The following is a 19,894-nucleotide window of genomic DNA, read 5'->3' on the forward strand; positions in this document are numbered from 1 at the left end:
ATCTGAATGGTTCCCTGATTCCAAATTTAGCATTCTTTTTGTACTGTGTTACCTTCTGTACAGGTGAGGAATGATTTTGAGTTTTCACATGAAAATATTTTTAAATATCTCTTGTACATGGAATTTGAGCAGGGACGGGGAAGTGGAGCATGGTGGTATAGGACTATGTATGTATGTATGTATGTATGTGCATGTGTATGTTTGTGTGCAATCTGTGTGTGTGCATATATATGCATATTTATAGGTGTAATATGTTTGTGTGTACCTGCATATGTTTGTGTATGTGTGTGTATGTGCATGCATATATGTATATATGTATATGTGTGTGTATACATGTGTGAGGCAGCTAGATGGCTCAGTAAATAGAGCACTAGGCCTAAGTTCCAATCTGACCTCACACCATAACAGCTATGTGACCCTGGGCAAGTTACTTAATGCTGTTTGCCTTGGTTTCTTCATTTATAAAATGAACTAGTGAAAGAGATGGCAAACCACCGCCTTTGCCAAAAAAACCCCAAATGGAGTCATGAAAAGTTAGACACAACTGAAAAACGACTGAGCAACAGTAGCCACGGCCTAGCACGCGTGTGTGTGGGTATGTGTGTGCTGAGGCTGTAGGCGCCATATGGATGTCTAAGTACAGTACTAAAAACTTTCTCTCTTAGTTTTTAATTTTGATTATGAATATAAATAATTCAAATACATATATGGAAATAATTCGAACAAATGAAATCTCTAGACATCAGGTCTTCTTCTTCCTCCTCCTCCTATGTTTTCATCAGTGTAGGAAGCTGCTGGTGCGGAAGTTTCTACCCTAGGTGTAGATTAAGAGCTGCCCAAGACCAGGAGAGATTAGATTTGTCCAAGGTCACACAGCTAAAGCGTAGAAGAAGCAGGACTGTATCCAGGGCTTTCCATCTTTTAGGCTAGCCCTCTCCTCCTTAGGGCATGCTGCCTCTCTCACAAGCTGTTCAGCAAGTACAGAAAGTTTTCTTTAATAAACAGTGTCTCAGACTATTTCAAGATAATGAATTGTTGGATACGTTGCTTTGTTTTAATTATGTTCCCTGCCACTTTTCATTGGATTAGGAAATTTATGAAAAAGAAAACACATGTATTTCAAAGGTAAACGCTCAACCAATTCGTGCAAAACTCTCTAATAGCAATTATATCATGTCACTTTCACAAAGAATAATCATTCCCATGCTACTAGAATTATACTGTCAAAATTAAAAGAAAGCAATAAATGCTGTGATAGCAATGCTCTGTTGAAAGGCCGACTCAACGTATGCCATAAGAAGATATCTCCCAGGAGTTTATCCTAAAGAAATTATGCAAACACAGCATATGCTCTGGTTGAGAGGAAAACTTAAGAATGCCATTTATTTGGAATAACTATTAAAACATTGAGTGCCTGAACCATTTCTACATTAGGCCAATTTAAACTCCTGAATAGAAATCTTATCCCCCAAAATATCCCTTAGTATTTATAGATTCTCCTTTCAAAATTATGAATACGTTAAAATTTTTATATTCTCAGAATCACTGAGTTTTGTTGGCTTTAAAAAAGGTGGCATTTACCCAAGAAAAAGAACAAAAAAAAATAAGGGAAATGATTCTTTTTTAATACTCATATCCTTTCTCTCAGCAACCATACCCTTATCATTATACTACAGTTGAACAGATACCAAGGCAGGGAGAGTTAGAAGCATTCATCTTTTTAAAGAGCTCCAAAGAGTCTGAGATAATGTATACCGATCTTTCTCACTTTGACAATGAAGAAACTGAATGAATCTCAGAAGGATTGTGACTTGCCCAGTGCTATACACATTGTCACTGGTATAGCCAGGGCAAGATTGTTTACTCTTTTTGTGGGGTGCTCTCCACTGTCCTAAAATGCCATGTTAAAAGGTGTTTGAGTTAGCCAGGAGAACAGGACACCAGACTGAAGACTGAAATTGACGGCTAGATGTCATGGCACACACTTATAATTCCAGATACTAGAAGAGGTTGTAAGCTGCCAGGGTCTGGCTAAGTAGTAAGTCAACAAGCATTTATTAAGCTCCTACTCTGTGCCAGGCAAATGTACTAAGCACTCTGGACACAAAGAAAGGCAGAAGGCAATGCCTGCTCTCAAGCAACTCACTGTCTAATGGGGGAGACAAGCTATATATAGGATAAATTAGAGAAAATCAATGAAGGGAAGGCAACAGAATTTTTTTAAAAACTTAACATATGTTATTTTAATATATATGTGTATATATATATACATATATACACACACACATATATGTGTGTATATATGTATGTGTGTGTGTGTGTGTATGACAGAAGTTCATAGTTTCTTGTACAATTCTCTTTCCTGTTCTTTGTGTTTTGAAATGTTTGTGTTTGCTGATTGTAAAATTCACAGTAACAACAAAGAACGAACAAAAAACACAATTGCCAAGTACTCCATTTTTGCATGTATGGTAAACCATTTTATAGGAAAGGGAAAATTCAGAGCATAGAATGCTTGTTTCAGATGCAGAGCACCCTTGAAGTTGTCTATTTTAACTCCTTCATTTTATAGATGAAAATAAGGCCCAGAGAAGTTGTGGTTTCAAAGATCCCATTTCTGCAGCACTTTCTTTTATGTTTGCATAGTACTATATCTACATTATCTTATTTGATTCTCACAATAACTCTATGAGTGAGGTGTTATAAATTCCCATGCCCATTTTACGTATGAGGAAACTGAAAGGCAATAGAATTAAGTGACATAAGGAAAGGCTTCCTGAAGAAGGCAGAATTTTATCTGGGACTTGAAGGAAGTCACAAAAGGAGGAGTCAGAGATGAGGAGAGAGACAGTCAGTGAAAATGCCTATAATCAGGGGGAGTGTCATGTTTGAGAAACAGCAGAAGAGGACAACGAAGTTGGAGTAGAGAGAATTCAGTTGTTCAGTTGTTTTACAGTCATGTCTGATTCCTCATGACCCCCTTTGGGGTTTTCTTGGCAGAGATACTGGAGTGGTTTGCCATTTCCTTCTCCAGCTCAATTTACAGATGAGGACACTGAGGCAAACAGGGTGAAGTGACTTGCACAGGGTCACACAGCTAGTAAGTGTCCGAGACCAGATTTGAACTCAGGAAGATGAATCTTTCTGACTTCAGTCCTGGCACTCTATCCACTGTGCCACCAAAGTGCGTAGAGGGGAGTAAAATGTGAGAAGATTGGAAAGGTAGAAAAGGATGAGGTGGTAAAAAGGCTTAATTGCCAATCAGAGGACTTTATTTCTGATCTTGTAGGAAAAAGAAAATTGCAGTAGTTTGTAGGGTATGGAGGTGACATGGTCAGCATTGTGGTAAACAGTGCTGACTGGGATATTTAGGGCACTAAGTATAGCATTAATGTGGTGGGTGAGTCCCCAGGTGTAGGAGATTAGCTGATTGCCCAAGGAGGGGCAAATCAGCTGAGGTAAAAAAGAAAGCAGGATCAAAGCTCCCATGCTGATCAGAGCATGGGAATGGGCCTGTGAGTAACTCCTGAACTGCAGATATGGGGGAGGGGGGGTGAGAGGGGGAAAAACGAGCAGAAGGAAAAGGGCAGGGAAGGGAGGGAAGGAGGGGGGAGAAGAGCAGAGGGAGGGAGGGGAAGAGAGACAGAGACAGACAGAAGGAGGGGCTGATGAAGTATGCCACTTCATTTCTACCACACTCACATTTTTCACATCAGCTCCAAGGAAGCTGGTATTTTGGCTAAGGGTAGTGAGTGCTATGGCCTGATTTTCTAACCACTTAAGAGTATGCAGCTGAAATACGGGGCAGAGTGAACATTCCTTGACAAAGAACATTATTAAGGTTCTGCGAAATCATATTGAATGTGGGAAAACCATTTGGGGCTGACAAAGCATCTAGAAATCAAGGCTATTAATAGAAGAACTCCTATGGACATCAGATGCTATTATCCAATGCACAGAGAAGGACACTAAGAAAGGAAATTTTGGTCACATGCTGGTCTCTACATTATTCACTGAAGAAATAATGTCATTCACCATAATCAGAAATGAAGGCTAGTTGTCTGGAAGGATAACTACCTGTGGTTACATGTATTACAAATATCATTAATTTAAAATATTCATCCATGCTCTTGGATTCATAAAGTTAAATTTATCCAGTTAAAATGGGGTATATTTATCATGAAAGTGCATGCTATATCTATATTTAAATTGTTTTTTTTTACCAGAATTTACAGTGTCAGTAGTCATTAATAAAGTATTCATTAAAAGCTTTACCTAGTGAGATTTGAGGAAAACAATAGGAGAAATGGTAACGTATGGATGTTGTCCAGCTTGATGTATCGTAAGGTAGTAGAGTTAACCTAAATAACATGCAAATATAATGCTAGGGTAAATGCTAATGCTGTGAATTCTCACTCTGATTGTAACTCATCTGTCAAAAATTCCCCTGGGCAAATGGGAATTATCACTAAGTGATGAAAAAGAGGTTGACATAAAACTGAATAGTTCTCCTTATGCAGACTTGAGGCAGAAAAGTGGTAAGATTTCCTGTTAAAACAATAAAAAATCCATTTTCCTATAGCTTGGATTTGGCAAATAGCCCCTGCTGTCCCATTAACTGAAATTTACTATTTTGCCCCAAGATTTTATGTTAGGGGTCATTCTTTTGTAGCATCACAGAACCAGAAGGGACTGTAAGAGGATAGAGAAAGAATCAAGCCCTCTGACATTATGAAGGACTATACTTAAACTATTCAAGACTGATGACTGTCTAGCATATTCTTAAATGTTCTAGGGCTGGACAGCATCCCTATTTCCCTTCCGTTTCAAGTGTTTAATCATCTTTATAATCATAAATTTTTTTTCCATTTTCTGTAACTCTTTCCCTCCCCAGTCAGAGGACTTGGGCCTTTCCAGCTCTGCTACTTACTGTGTGACCTGAATTTCTCTGAATTTCCATTTCTTCATCTTTAAAATGGTTGGGTTGGACGAGAACAGTGGTGTCAGACTCAAAGAGCTACTAATCTGTACATAATGTGGACCACAGTATGTGGACCACATATTGACCAAGAAAAAAAATCATACATTAAAATTATCTATGTTCTATTGCATCTTTATTTATTTTGCTAAATATTTCCCAATTACAGTTTAATATGGTTTGGGAACACATGCAAGAGTTTTATAGACAGAGATAATTCTATGTTTGACACCTCTGGGCTAGATGATCTTTAGGTCCCCTGTTAGCATGAAATCTGCAATCCAGTTTTAATATCATTGGTGACCCTACACTTTGTTCAACAACTGGTTGGGCAGGAAAATGGGAAAAAGGGGAGGAAAAAAGTAGAAAAGCCCAACTGCAAAGCATCAGGCTGAGTTTAGTTATACAACACAGAGGAATCCTAGCATATATTAAAGCTGGACAGGATTATAAAAATTATCTAATACAAGACTTTCATTTTAAAGATATGGAAACAAATCCATAGAGATGAAATGGTTTTCCTAAGATCACACAAAAGTTCATGGCCAAGTTGGATCAAGAATCCAAGCAAAGGCTCTTTCTACTACATCATGTTATTATTCCTCAAATCATACCCCAACTGTCCACAACAGTACCTTTCTCTGTGTAATGAGGCTTTCCATATACCCAGATCACCTAAATGGAGTCACCTGTGTGGAAGACACCAGGAACCTGCTTCTGGGAGAAGACATTCTGCATCCCCCTGCCACATGGATGGGAACAGTCTTTTGCATTGACTGCATAAGTAAAACTGGCTGAGTCTTTGAAACCACCAGACTGAGAGTCTCTGTCTCTCTCTCTCTGTGTCTCTCTGTCTCTGTCTCTGTCTCTGTCTCTTTCTCTTTCTCTGTCTCCCTCTCTCTCTCTGTTTCTCTCTCTCTGTCTCTCTCTCTCTGTTTCTCTGTCTCTCTTTCTCTGTGTCTCTGTCTCTGTCTCTCTCTCTCTCTCTCTCTCTCTCTCTCTCTCTCTCTCTCTCTCTCTCTCTCCTCTCCTCTCTCTCTCCTCTCTCTCTCTCTCTCTCTCTCTCTCTCTCTCTCTCTCTCTCTCCTCTCTCTCTCTCTCTCTCTCTCTCTCTCTCCAGCAGGATCCAGGGAATGAAAGTCTTATTCACCCTTACCATGAACACCATCCACTGAACTGAGTAAGGGAAAGAGCCACCTCTACCCTTTCCCTTTAGGAGGCCTGTGGACTTTAGTCTGTTTCGTTTGTCATTTTCAGTACTTGAAATGAGCACTGGAATCCCTAAACTGGGAAGCTTGAACCGTGTGAAACCTGGAGCCAGGATTTCAGCTTGGATATTGCTGCCAGCCTAGTAGAGATGCCCTAAGAAGCTAAGTGGTTGGATGTGGACTCATGGGAGCTTTGGACTTGGAACCTCTGATGCTCTGTAGGAACTCAGTTAAATTGTGACCATGATCCCTATCCCATTCCTCTCCCCAAAGACTTCAGTTCCAAAAGTGCTTCTTGAAGAATCCAGGTGTTGAGGTGGGGGGAGGGCTTGTATGTTTATTCTTGCAATACCTCTGAAGTAAATATTTCTTTGTAAAAGCAAAAAGGAAATATTGCTGAGTGTTTGAAATAAAATCCTGGAGCCACACTGTCATTTGTATAAAAAAATAATCCTACTCCTACTCCCCCACCCCAAAAAACAAATCTTAATGTTAAGTGGTTAATGGAACTAGGGTACTGAAGACCTCTAAAACCAGGGGCACACAATCAGTGGAAGCTTGAGCCAGTGGTGACACTGGACATCCCCAACCCCTTTAAGGGTACCAGAAAACCTTGTCCTTTCAGGCAGCGGGAGCCAAGGTAGGCACTGTTACATCTGGAAAGGTTTTAATGATGGTATTACGTGGTCCCCAGTCGTAGGGTTATAGTGAAGCTATTATAACAGTGAAAATGTTCACACCCCCGAGCTTCACCCGTCACAAGCACACACAGGGCCCAATCTTCACCTATCCTATGCTAGTATCAAGGGACTAGGGACTGGGCTCCTGATAAGCATGATGCAAGTATCATTTAAAGAGCTCCAGAACATAAGACAATCAACCTTTAAAGCACAGACTGTGAAGAAATAGAGACTATTTGGCCCATTGGATAATGAGCATTCCAATATAAATACCAAACTACATTACTAAAAGCTGCTACCACTTAGCATGTGACAAAGCAAAGCAATCAATTAAACATATTTCCAAAAAGACTGAAGGTCAAAGCTCTGCTTGGCAAGGGAAGGCACAGTAAACATGTCATTTATCTTAGTTCGACTCTTTTAATAGATTCGCTGAAACTTACCCATTGCTTGACACAAGATATCCACGGTTTTTTCCACTTGGGCTAGAATTCTACTCTCAGGTTCAGCAGTAAAGTAGGGAGGCTCTTTAAAACAGAAAGAAAAAAAAATCACTAAAGAGGTAGGTATATCCCTTTTTATTGAAAACCTTTAAAAATTAAAACTCAATATTCTCAAAGAGAGTCAATGATAAGTGTAGTAGACAGAGAGATGGTCTCAGAGTCAAAGAGAGCTGGGATCAAGTTCACCTTCATCAGAATATAGTGGCAATATGGCCATAGGCAAGCTGTTTAATCTCTCCAAAAGTATAAATTGCAGAATGTATAGCTACCTAGGTAGCAAGTAGGTGGCACAATGGATAGAGCTCAAATCTAGCTTTACTTACTTACTAGCTATATGACACAAGACATGTCCTCTGTTGGCCTATTTCTTCAATGTAAAATGGAGATAAGAATTAAACCTAACTCCCAGGGTTACTGTGGTGATCAAATAAGATATCTGAAAAGCATTTAACACAATGGGTGGCACATAGTTGGTGCTATACAAATGTTATCTATTGTAATATAGATATGTAATGTAATGCAGATTACAAATGTAATATCTACATTTTTGGAGAAGGCTCCCTCACTTGGAGTTCTTTGCTCAGATCCAATCACAGATCCAGTACCCAAAAAACCTCAAAATGAGTTTTAAAAAAATAGGTGAAGTATTATTAAAATTGTATCCTTAGTTACTATCCTTTATATAAACTGCAAATTCAAAGAGGCTAGTCCATGGCGATCTCTGTCCAAGATTTCAGCCAGCAAATTAATAGTCATTGCAGAGGCTACTTTTGAGTTTATGAGCTTGAATCATGGAATATCTTAATTCACAGTTTAGAAGGACTATCCCAAGAGGTTCATAAAGGTTTAGATTTACAGCACAGTGTTTTATAGGATAGTTTGCTTCAGTATCTACACTAAACACCACCTCATGAAGCATGTCCAATAAAGTGCCATAGCACATCATTGGGCCTATATCAGAGGAGAAGTGCAGCGTGTTAAAAAATTTTAAATGCCTTAGCAATTCAACTTCATCAAAACATATTTAATACTTGAATAGAACTCAAAATAACAATAAACTCCTCTCTCTTCAGAACAGCTGGATACGTGCCTGGGAGAACAGTCATACCCCAAGATTAAGAAGGCAGACTTTGTGGAAATCTACCTGGGAAGCCCAGATGGTAGTGTGGAATATAGCCAGGTGGCTGAGTCCATGATGATCTGTTTAGGCTGCCTGGCCACTGATGTCCTGATGCCTACCCTAGCCAAACTGTTCTCTGTTAGCAAAATAGGCTTTGCAAAGGGAATGAGGGTCTTATCACATAATCTAAGCATAGTGAGGGCTAGAGGAAGAGGATTGAGACTGATTTGTACGTACTATATTTACTTAAATTAAGTGAAAATGCCACTCTATTGATCATGAAGCTTCAATGGTTTTATACTGCTTTCCTAAAGTATAGAATCTCCTATGAGGCACTTACAACCCCAGAATCAGGCTCCAATCTATCTTTCCAGAGTGATTTCACATGACCCTCTCCATACTATCTACATTCCTGCCATACGGGCCTACTTGTCACTGCTCTCCTCACATGATATTCCATCTCTCCCCATTCCATGACTTTGCACAGGCTGCTCTCCCCCTCACTCACTTCTCATGACTTTGCACATGCTGCTTTCCCCCTCAACTCTGCTTTTCAGAATCCCTGGCTCCCTGCAAGGTTTGGCTCAGGTGATACCTGCCTATACCTCAGGCAAGCCGGCAATAAGCAGTTATTAAGTACCTACTATGTGTTGAGCACTGTGCTAAGTGTTGGGGATATAGAAAAATAGACAGACAGTTCTTTCTCTTCTCAAGGCGCTTAAAAGCTCTTGGGGGAGACAATAAGCAAACAAATACGTACAAGTAGGATAAACAGGAAATAACAGTTATCAGTATCCCCGACTCTGTATTACTTCACGTATATTTTGTATTTACTTATTTCTGCACATGTTGCATTTCCCAGTATAATTAAAGTTTCTCAAGAGCAGGACTGCTTCATTTTTTTGTTTTTAGTCTTTTTATCCCCAGAACCTACAACAGTATCTTTCACATAGTAGGCACTTGATAAATACTGAATATAAGCAAAAGGAATGTCTCAAAAAAAATGTGAACCTCTGTAGCAAAATAAGTAAATAAAAGTAGATAAATGTTTTATTAAACATGGAATTTCAGAGGAAAATAAATTGTCATATGAGTCCCAGTTTATTCAGTCGAAACACAACAGTGGCATGACTGGGTTTCCCCAGGTGTTAGGGTTGTGGTGATTTCATTATCATGATAACAAAAAGCTGTCGATTTCGGTTCCTACGTGATAATTAATTTCTGGGCACTGTCTTCCTAAGCAGTTTATTTTCATTGTAATTTTGTTGAATGCAGATAATATAACTTGGCAGGCTGTCTGTGTATCCTTAAAACAAGAACTTAGCTTAGAGGAAAGGGGGAAACAAACACTGAGCATCAGAAAGAAAGAACCTAAAGGTTTTATCTGAAGACAAAATTAAGGATAGTATTTTACAATTATCTGGATAATTGAAGGATAACAAATTTCCTGAATGATCCACCCTGGCTGTCTCAGTGGTCCCAAATTCATTAGTTAAATGCATAATTCTCCATTTAGCTTTGCTGCATAGAGCTAGCCTAAAGAAATAATGGAAAATATGAGTTTCTGGCTGGCTCAAGCTAATCCTCACTGCATACTCATAATTTGGCCATTTGGACATGCCTCTACAATCAATAATAATGATATGAACATTATTTATATTCTAACTATACAACAGCTGTATCCCACGGAGGCCCTTTTACATGGGTCGCGCTCCTAGAGTCATTACGAATGTGATAAGTCAATAACCATGACCAGAATCCACTTAAAGGGAAGGGAAAATGAAAAACATACCAAGGTAAAAATCAACAAACTGCCCATCGTTTAGCAAGTTTTAATAATAACGACGCACATTTATTTTTGAAAACCTTAATAATAACTAGACAACAAATAATAAGATGTTTGCTGATCACCCTTGGGCAACCACGCTTTATCTCCGGAAATTAAGTTTATCATTTAAAGTTATTTAGGTGTTTCTCCAAAGTTCTCCTAAAAGAAGAACTTACTTTGGTAACAATGACTGTGTTGTTACTTACTACGTTTTTCCCCCCAGAAAATTGGGTCTCCCTTTCTTGTCTCAGATTGAAAGTGCTGGGGCTACTCATCAACTGGTTCCATAGTCTGATAAGTTCTCACTTCTATTCCTCAACTGGATCTGTTCTCCATTCCTCAAACAAACTGATAACCTCCTTCTCCCTCTCCTTGGGGTCCAACATATTAATGCTGAACTTAGTGGAGATGCTTGGTTGGTTCAGCCTCCGGAGCTCAAGGGATCTACCCACCTCATCCTCTCCAGTAGGTGGGATTAATGGCGTGATCACCTTGATTGGCTTGGTATTCACTCTTAAAACTGGATAGGGCCCTCCACAGCTGGTTAAAAGGTAAACAAAGGGAAGGCTCAAGGCAAGGGTTCCTAAGTGTGAATGTGTGTATATATGCATGTTTGTCATGGGCCCAGTAGTTTGCTACAACCAGCTCATAGTGCCAGGAGAGAGCCAATTGTTAAACTTTCAGTGTGAGAATTTATACCTCGCAAATCTGTAAACAATAGACACCAGGGCTTGATTTACTGTTTTGCTGTTTATATAGACTTAAGAAAGTGATGAAGAACATTTATGATCATGCATGCATTTCCTCCCAAGCTGGGAAAGCCAGTTATTAAATATTTAATAGCAAACTCTGCATGGATTCTGTAGGTAGTCCTCAGAACAATGCCTTTAAATGCATAGAATCAAACACACAGGACTACAAAGGAAGCCAGCGTAATTGAAATACAATTGTCAAACCACTCTTAACAAACAAATTGTGAAATCGTGACAAATGCTGCTGTTCAGTCCTTTCAGTCACGTCCAACTCTTTGTGATCTTATTTAGGACTATTACTGGCAAAGGCACTGGAGCAGTTTGCCATTTCCTTTCCTAGCTCATTTTATAGGCAAGGCAAGTGAGGCAAACAAGGCTAAGTGACCTGCCCAGGGTCACACAGCTACTACGCATCTGAGACCACATCTGAATTCAGGTCTTCCTGACTCCAAACCCAGTGCTTTATCTACTGTGCCCCCTAGCTGCACTTAATATAGTAATATATGGGGTGTTAATGCAGTTTGCAAGATTTAGTAGCTTAAAACTGCACTAAGACTTCTGGGGCATCCAGTATATGCTTATTAACACAACGAGCAGCAAGGTAACGTGGGCAAATTAATAACAAGATAATGTAGGCAAATTAAAAGGCTTACTAACTACAGTCACTTTGAAGTAGTGAGCATACTATTTCAAGAAATCTGCAATAGCTATAATATGATTTGAAAATATCCTTAATTCCTATTGGTGACCAAGGCACACTTACTGCCAATGCAACTGTGATTTATAGTGGAAGAAAATGCTAAATTTCAATTAGAGGTTACTGAAAATAAAAATGTTATTTTTTCCATCCAAGTTTAAATACCCATGGAAATCTATTTAATGGACCCTTCTGGGATCTGAGGATTTCAGTATAACACTACCTAGCCCAGAGTCATGGACTGTCAGGATTGGAAAAAATCCTTAGAGATCACCTACTTTTCTCTTTCACTTTACAGGTGAGGAAAAAAGAGGGAAGGTTGAGTGATGACTCACACAAAATTACATAATGAGTTGGTGACCACTTTAGGCATTGGAAAGGGAAGTCAAGAATGAATAGATCTGGCCTCTGAGGCTTTCTCCCTACATACCATTGTTTACTAATTACTTGTTGTTGGATACTAACCAAGACTGTCTATTTATTCATGGAATTCCCCTCCATGGTTACCATTTGGAAATCATTTCAAGCCTGGGGCAACTTCCTTCTGGTATGAAGGGCAGGATTCCAAGGGTCAGCAAGAACTTTTCTTCTGTTTCAATTTTAGTACCTGAGGCAGTCACATTATTAAAAGTCAGCAGGCGGTGACCATGGAAAACACATACCTATGGGGAATTCGGTGGGCAGAAGAGGACACGTATCTGCCAAATGAGCAAAGTGTGCTTAGTTACATGGGTCACTAAGGGCTACTCTGTAGTAATTCCATTACTTTCTTTTAACTTGCGTAGGTTTCATTTTCAGTCATTGTTCATCTCTCATTCTAACCAAATAGAAGAGGGATTATAATGATATTCCTCAGCTTATCACATACATCATGTGGTGTAACAAAAGATTATTTGAAAAATAGTTACTGAACAACCATTAAAAGATTTTGAGCTACATAGAAAAAAAATGTTTTTATTTAGCTTAGCTGTGTACAAACTCTGAAGCACAGTCTTCAAATAGTAAGTAGAAATGCAAATCTCTTCCAGTCAGCAGTAGTTCTTCCTAAATCTTCCATATCATCAACGTATGAACATACTGACCTTTGAAATGTTTATAATGGCAACTAAAAAAACCAGAGTTTGGAATCACCTCTTTTGTCTTTGTTAAAAGTATATAAAGAAATCAGGAACAGTGTTTCATCCTCTGTGAAAACTTAAGATTGTAACAAAAAAAAGTCACCATGCTCAAGTCTCCTGCACATCTGTCCAGGAGTTATGTTCTGCTACTCTTGAACTAACTGTTGGTAACGAGGAGAATACCAAGCAAATTTCTTGTTCCCTCATGCAGTATTGGGAATCATCTGTCAGTGACTCTCCAGGCACTTGAGAATTAGGTTTTCTGGTATCAGGAGAAACATCAACAAAAATGAATTTTGTCTTTACCCTTGTTGCAGGTTTTCTAGGATAGCTTGATGACCAGAAAGAGTCATTTTGAGTGGCACTCATAGCAGAAACCAGCTTCTGTTTCTCCCCAAAGCTATCAAAAGTTAAGGTACTTAATTCTGTTAGAACTACAGAACTTAATGTAGAAAGCGATGTCTGCTGTTTCTGTCTGTTTTTGTTCATTATTTTGCTCATGGTATTTTTATTGGTCAGAAGTCATAAAATAGGATGATCCTAATGCATGAAGGGCGTTGCATGAAGTTGATACAAAAGGAGATAGAATAACAGATAAAAAGGAAGAAAACAGGGGTAATTTTTTTTTTCCTCACATCTTCTCTGCCAGTTCTCCACCAAGGCTAAACTCCTATTTGTATCCTTATAAAGCACTCCTGAAATCGTAGCTGGTTCAGATAACATGGATTGTAAGTGTTAATTGTAATATTTCCCAGAAGTTTCTCTTTTACTTTACAAACACTGTTCTATAAACTGACATCTTCTTACTTTCTCGGGTAACTCTGCTCTTCAGTAAACTGGCCTGGAGCTCATTTATACGGCTGTGAGCAAATGTCAGTAATTAACTTTTGCATTTTTTCTGTAGTTTATATGTAAGGAAAAATGAAACATCTTAAATGCTTCTCAAATAAGCATAAATGAATTATAAGACAGATTCATGCTAAAAAGCACCTGGAGTCAGTGGGATATATCAACAACAGGAATATTTCCACTGGGATCTTATTTGCATTTTGCAGAATGATACTTTTCTCTGCTGGTCAGACCATTATTCATCATATATTTTGAACTTCAAATTTGAACATCAGTGGTTCCATTAATGAACTAACCTCTCAGACAGGGAATGCTCTCCGATGATGACAATTACCACTCATCTAGAACTCAAGGTCCTAAGTAGTTGCCTCAGACTTGCAAAGGGTATGTGACCTGCCATGCTAGAAAGGGTCAGTAGTGGGATTTAAACCCAAACCTATTTTTACTCGAAACTCAGCATTCCGTTCTCTACACAAAGCCACTTCATATCTCATGACTTAAAACTCATAAAGGGAGCATTTAGATTTTGAATAAACACCTGCAACTTGGTCATCTGTTTCATTGTTATTCAGTTGTGCCTGATTCTTCATGACCCCATTTGGGGTTTTCTTGGCAAAGATACTGGAGTGATTTGTGCCATTTCCTTCTCCAGCTCATTTTACAGATGAGGAAACTGAGGCAAACAGGGTGAAGTGACTCGTCCGAGATGACACAGCAAATTAAGTGTCTGAGGCTGGATTTGGACTCCTGCTAAGCACTCTACCCACAGTTCCATCTACCTGCTTCTATCTCGTTTTATCAGGGTGAAATAAAAGTAATTGGTAGCCAATTTGTTTCTGCTTTCCTCCACTAACTTGTTTATGATTATACCTCCTTTCACAACTTTACCACAACTTAGATGGCCAGGGAAGGCATAAGAGTTCTTTAAGGAGACTCCCCTTAATGACTGTTGGATATGGGGGTTACAATCAAACCCACATCTTTGAACTGGGAAAAATAATTTTCTGTGCTACCTGAGGCATAACTTAACAGCAAGTCAGAAAATTGCACCTGTCACAATAAAATCTTATGAACAAGAAAAAGAATTAAATCATAATCATAAATAAATGGCATATATTCATTCACACTTAGAAGAGAGAACACTGAGAGATGATAATTTTAGGAAATAAAAAAACAACAATTTGCTTTGGCATTTGGAAGTAACTGCAAAACTGGGGTTTTCATGATAGACCTTAAATATTAAAAAAAAGAATTGTGATTGAAACTAGCATGCTGACTTATGGATAAGTTTCTTTTTCTTATTTAAATTAATTTAAAATGTTTTAATACAATAAAGACTGCCTATTAGAGATTTATAGATTGGAAATTTTAATTTTGGCTCAACTTATAGTGTACTGTTCTGATGTAGCTATTGATCAATTCTGATGAAAAAAACGCCTTTGCCTGGAATGAAAATACAGCATGTATATCAATAGCTAGTGGGTACATGAGAACGATCACTAAAAGAACCATCTCAGATCTCTTGTGAAGACTCAGCAATGATTTATGGTTCAAAAACAGCTGTTTCTCATGCTTTTAAAACTTTCAGCATTCATTTGAAAAGTGATGACAGGTTTGTATAGTGTCATATTTAGTTATTTTTCATATGTGATACACACTTCTTCAAATGATTTAAGGAAACTCATGAGACATACTTTTAAAAAAAAGGGCAAACTGTCTCAAACACTATGTTAATACCAGAAAGTTTCTTAAACAATTTATTAGAAAATATTAATTTTAAAGAAAACTGTTTTAAAATAGAAAATATTTTGTGTGATAATCTACTGTTGTTTGGGCAATATTCTATTCTAAAAACTATTGTTTCTTGAAGGGAAGGTTATCATTATTACAACTAGTCCTCTATTAGTATTATGTCCTCAGCAATCATCTACTTTATTTTTGGGGGAGTGAAGGGGAAACGAACAGCTGCTTCATGTTTGCCATACAATGGCATTGAGAGAAAGCTAAGAAAGAGAAGTAGATTATAAGAAATATTAAACATAGCAACTTAAATAGAGCTAAAAACATTTCAGTAACTGAAAATAAAATCAGCTGTCTTACAATTGAACCTAATCTTATCAACATTTAATAATAAACTAAGGATTTCCTTGGTGACCATAGACAACATAGTTATTTGGGTACATATGCATGGTGTAGATCCTGCCTAACATAGGCAATGGTAGTACTCTATAAACATAAGTGAACAGTGCTATTTTTTCCCCTTCCTCCCTGATACTATAATATTACTTAGCCCATTTCCCAGCAAGCATTTCTGTTCCCATTACGCCATTATTAGTCTAGCAAAAAGCAATGTCAAATAGTTCTCCTACAACTTTTTTTTTCTGGGAGAGAAGGGAAGATGTGGGAGAAAGAATGCTGACAATCTTAAAGCCAGAAACACAAATTAGGCTTCACCTCAAGATTTAATGGCATTAAAAGCCAAGACATGAGAACTGTATGATAAAGATTTTACTACTGTGTTTCATAAGCTTTATGATTAAATTAAAATTTCTTGAGGTATTAGGAATAACATCAGTGTGTTGCTGTAAAATATTTAATAGATTTGTATTCAGAGAAAAGAATGACTGAATTAATTTGGAAGATAACCCCATTTTACCCCTTTTGTCTCATTTCCTCAGAAGGAGTTGAAGTACAAGGTCAATGAAATGCATATTTAACTTTAATTTCTATTGGACTTCCCATATACTCTTTAATTCTAAGTGGAGATACTGGTAGATAATGGTCCCTGTCACTGGTATTACCTATGATAGAAAGGAAGGCTTTTGTTCTTGCGGGCTCAAAGTCAGTTCCTCTTAATTCAGCCTCACAGACGTACATTCCAATGTCAGAGGATGTTGGGTTGGTGATAGTGAGCCGTCTTCCCAAACTGTGAAGTCCATTAGTAATTTTTATTCCATTTCTCTTCCAAGTCACACTCAATTGTTCAATAGGTCTGTGAGGACAAACATCGTTACCAATTATCCTTCTGAATTATGTTGACAAGCAATAAGAAATACATTTCATTCAACACTGGCTTAACAAAGAAAGTACCTCAACAGCATGATCAATGGACATTTGGATGTAATTCCCTGATAGAATTCTATATTCCTTATGTCATGAAGCAAAGTTACACTCACCTCGAGGGTTACTGAATAAGGATTGCTAATTACTGCAGCAATAAAAGTTCTAATGATGTGGTTTCTTGTGTTTTTTTTTAAAGAATATTAACAAGAAGCACTTCTGCAGAACTCAACTGTATAGCAAGTACTGCCATTAGAACCCAGTCATGGAAATGATGTTATTATACAGAGGATACTACCATCAGAGAGGAGAGAAAATCAGCCCTTTGTTAGTAAGGTCTGAACCTCTCTTCTTCCCTAAAGTCTACATGCGAAACCTCCATTATAGCCTATAGATAGAATGAGAAGTGTGGGTATCATCCCCATATTTGGGCAAGGAAAAATAATCTTATTAGTATCTAAAAGAAGCTATATTCCTAATGTAGTTAGGCAACAAGATTCTTTATCATTGCAAAAAGAGCAAACTGTCTTGCATTTTTTAAAAGCACTAAATGAAAAATTAACATAAGGTTCTTATCCCTAATCCCCACAATACCTTGCATTGGCTATGCATTCCAATGTGACTTCACTGGTTCCTGCCACTACACTTGTATTGCCTGGAGGGATGACAATGACAGGAGCCACGATATCGGGTGTGTCAATATCACCTATAAGGGAGAAAGAAAGTAAGCTCATGTAAATGCCTTGAGTATTGACACAAATAAAATTCTACTTTGATGCCCTCCACAGCGTGGATCCTTCAAGTCTCCATTTAAAAATTCTAGCAAGTCTTTCCAAGTTGGAAAGGCATAGCTATTGACCTGATAGTCTCTATGTCTGTCTGCACTGGGCCAGGCCAGATAAACCTCATCATTAGAGGGGTGGTCACTACGGAATTCATTTCTTTGGACATAGTCAATTTTGATGATTATTGATCAGTTTCCAGAGGAACTGTCACCTGCTTGTGTAGAAGGCATAGCCATGCTGATGTAATCTCAGATTTCTGCACTTCTAAACTAACCATTTGGAGGAAAGAAACAGTGATGACTAGAAAATTCTAAACGAAAGATCCTGTCAGAACCAAACTTTTGTGAAACCCAGGAATTTTACACATTCAAAATTATGGAGCTTAATTAATCTTCTCATAGGAGATCTTGAGCATGTTCATTTTCAAAGGCTTTCATTATACTATGTAAGCAAAGTTCTTAAGTATACCCAGTCTTCTTTCATTCAGAACACATAGCTCACAAGAATGTTTCCCTAGTGGAGAGAAGGGGCTGTAACCTAATAGAAAGAAAACCTATTATGCAGTCAAGAGGTTTTAAACTGCTGAGCATTTAAAAAATCAAATGCTTACTGCTTTTTTATGATTTAAAGCCCTTCCTGTTGTGTTTCATCTTATGTGCAAACTATTTTAATAAGAGCCTAGTTTTCATATTTAATGCTTAAATTTGGTTCCCTGGGGGTAAATATGTTCAATTAACAGTGTTTTCCATCAGAGCAGTTTAAAACCCCTTTTCTTATCAGAAAAGTAAATGACTCAATTCTCAGTCTCCTTTGTAAGGCACCAAAACTGTAAATAATTTAGTTCATGTTTTGACAAGACAAAGATTAAAAAAAAATGAAGACTGCTCTCTTAGATGTCTAATATATACACAACAGTGAAATTATCTACCCTCAGTGTATATAACAATTGTTTGGGCTCAACAGAACCACTCATTTAATTCAAATAAGAGACTAATAAACCATTTCTAAAAATATTTCAATAAAGGAATGTGAATGTATCAAGAAGAGAAATGAAATTACTGGAAATCTAAATAGCTTTATCCAATATTTGCTGCTAAACAGGCTTGCCACCATTTATGGTTGAACTGAAAAGGAAACTGGCAAATGAAAGGCACTGCCCTGCTGGGCCTGGGGCATGATTACAGCCACTGGGAGACCGCACTAGGATAAAATACTGGCTTCTTTTCAACACTAATTTCCCACAGCTCTCTGTATTCTTTCTTTCACTGGCAAAGCAGTATATGCTTTTCATATTAGAGGTTTGCATGCATTTTAAATGAATATGCCAAGGCAGTAATATATTAGCAACACAAATTTTTATAACTGCAAATTCACATAAAACAGATTCTTTCTGGTTAGTAGTTCCTCGCTCCACTCTTCCCACCACCCTATCCATAGCAAGGAGATACTGGGATATTCATACTTCTTTCTCTTCCAACCTATTTGTATCAAACTATCTATCCTTTGAAACTTCATGCTAAAACACCTTGAAGATTCATGTTTTCTACCTATTTTCCTATTCGCACTCTCTTTTTATGAAACCATAAAGCATGATGAGCTGGTTATCAAATTTCTAAGGAGAAGTGCAGGGTGATCTTACAACCATTCACAACAGGGCAAAGAATGTAAAATGAATGCCAATCAGATGAACAACCTGCCTGTCACCTGGGAAAGCCATTGATGAGAAGAGATGACCTGAGAAGCTAATATTTGCAAACAGTTATGTGAGGTGAAGAATTGCAGTGGCGAATGCTAAGAGGTCAGTGAACAAGGCACTGACTTGGCATTCATCATGGTTTAGTGGCAGGGGCAAATTAGGAAAACCATGCTCAGCATTTGTCAGCTCTAGGGGCCACTCAAAATCCCTCTGGCACATCCTCTTCGTGTTCACCCCTGAGAGTTTTCCTTGTAAAGAACCCCGGCCACTGAACAATTAGGCAAGAGCAAAGGGCAAGCAGCAAGAATAACTTCTTCAAAACAAACCTAACCAAAAGTTAGCATTTACTACTCAAATATTAAACTAGAACAAGTAACAGAAGAATCGGTGCTCATGTTTAGTCATCCTATTAGATGTGCAATATTTGGGGAGGGCAGATCCTCCCAGAAAGGAAGCAACCATTTCACAGTTTTTAGTTTTCGTTTCCCAGGGTAATGAGGGATGAAGTTATTTTACCTAGTATCATACAGGTTTTAAAGGCAAGACTTGAACCTAGGTTTTCCTGATGTCATGGCCAGTTCTGGATCCATGATGTCATGCTCTTTCATTATGGTATGAGT

At 38.0% G+C, this 19,894-nt stretch overlaps 1 protein-coding gene across 3 annotated transcripts in view; it reads right to left on the reverse strand.

Moving 5' to 3' along the window:
• The window catches only part of SDK1 (sidekick cell adhesion molecule 1), a 1,143,865-nt gene that overhangs the window by 377,567 nt on the left and 746,404 nt on the right, over positions 1–19,894 (reverse strand). For all 3 annotated transcript variants that reach the window (XM_072597683.1, XM_072597681.1, XM_072597682.1), the window contains exons 7-9: positions 17,388–17,499; positions 16,535–16,725; positions 7,310–7,393 (exon numbers count right to left, since the gene is read on the reverse strand). In XM_072597683.1, the coding sequence (XP_072453784.1) occupies positions 7,310–7,393; positions 16,535–16,725; positions 17,388–17,499 (387 nt within the window). The remainder of the gene's footprint in view (positions 1–7,309; positions 7,394–16,534; positions 16,726–17,387; positions 17,500–19,894) is intronic.

Source organism: Notamacropus eugenii, chromosome 3 (assembly GCF_028372415.1).
Source record: "Notamacropus eugenii isolate mMacEug1 chromosome 3, mMacEug1.pri_v2, whole genome shotgun sequence".
Taxonomy (NCBI): domain Eukaryota; kingdom Metazoa; phylum Chordata; class Mammalia; order Diprotodontia; family Macropodidae; genus Notamacropus; species Notamacropus eugenii.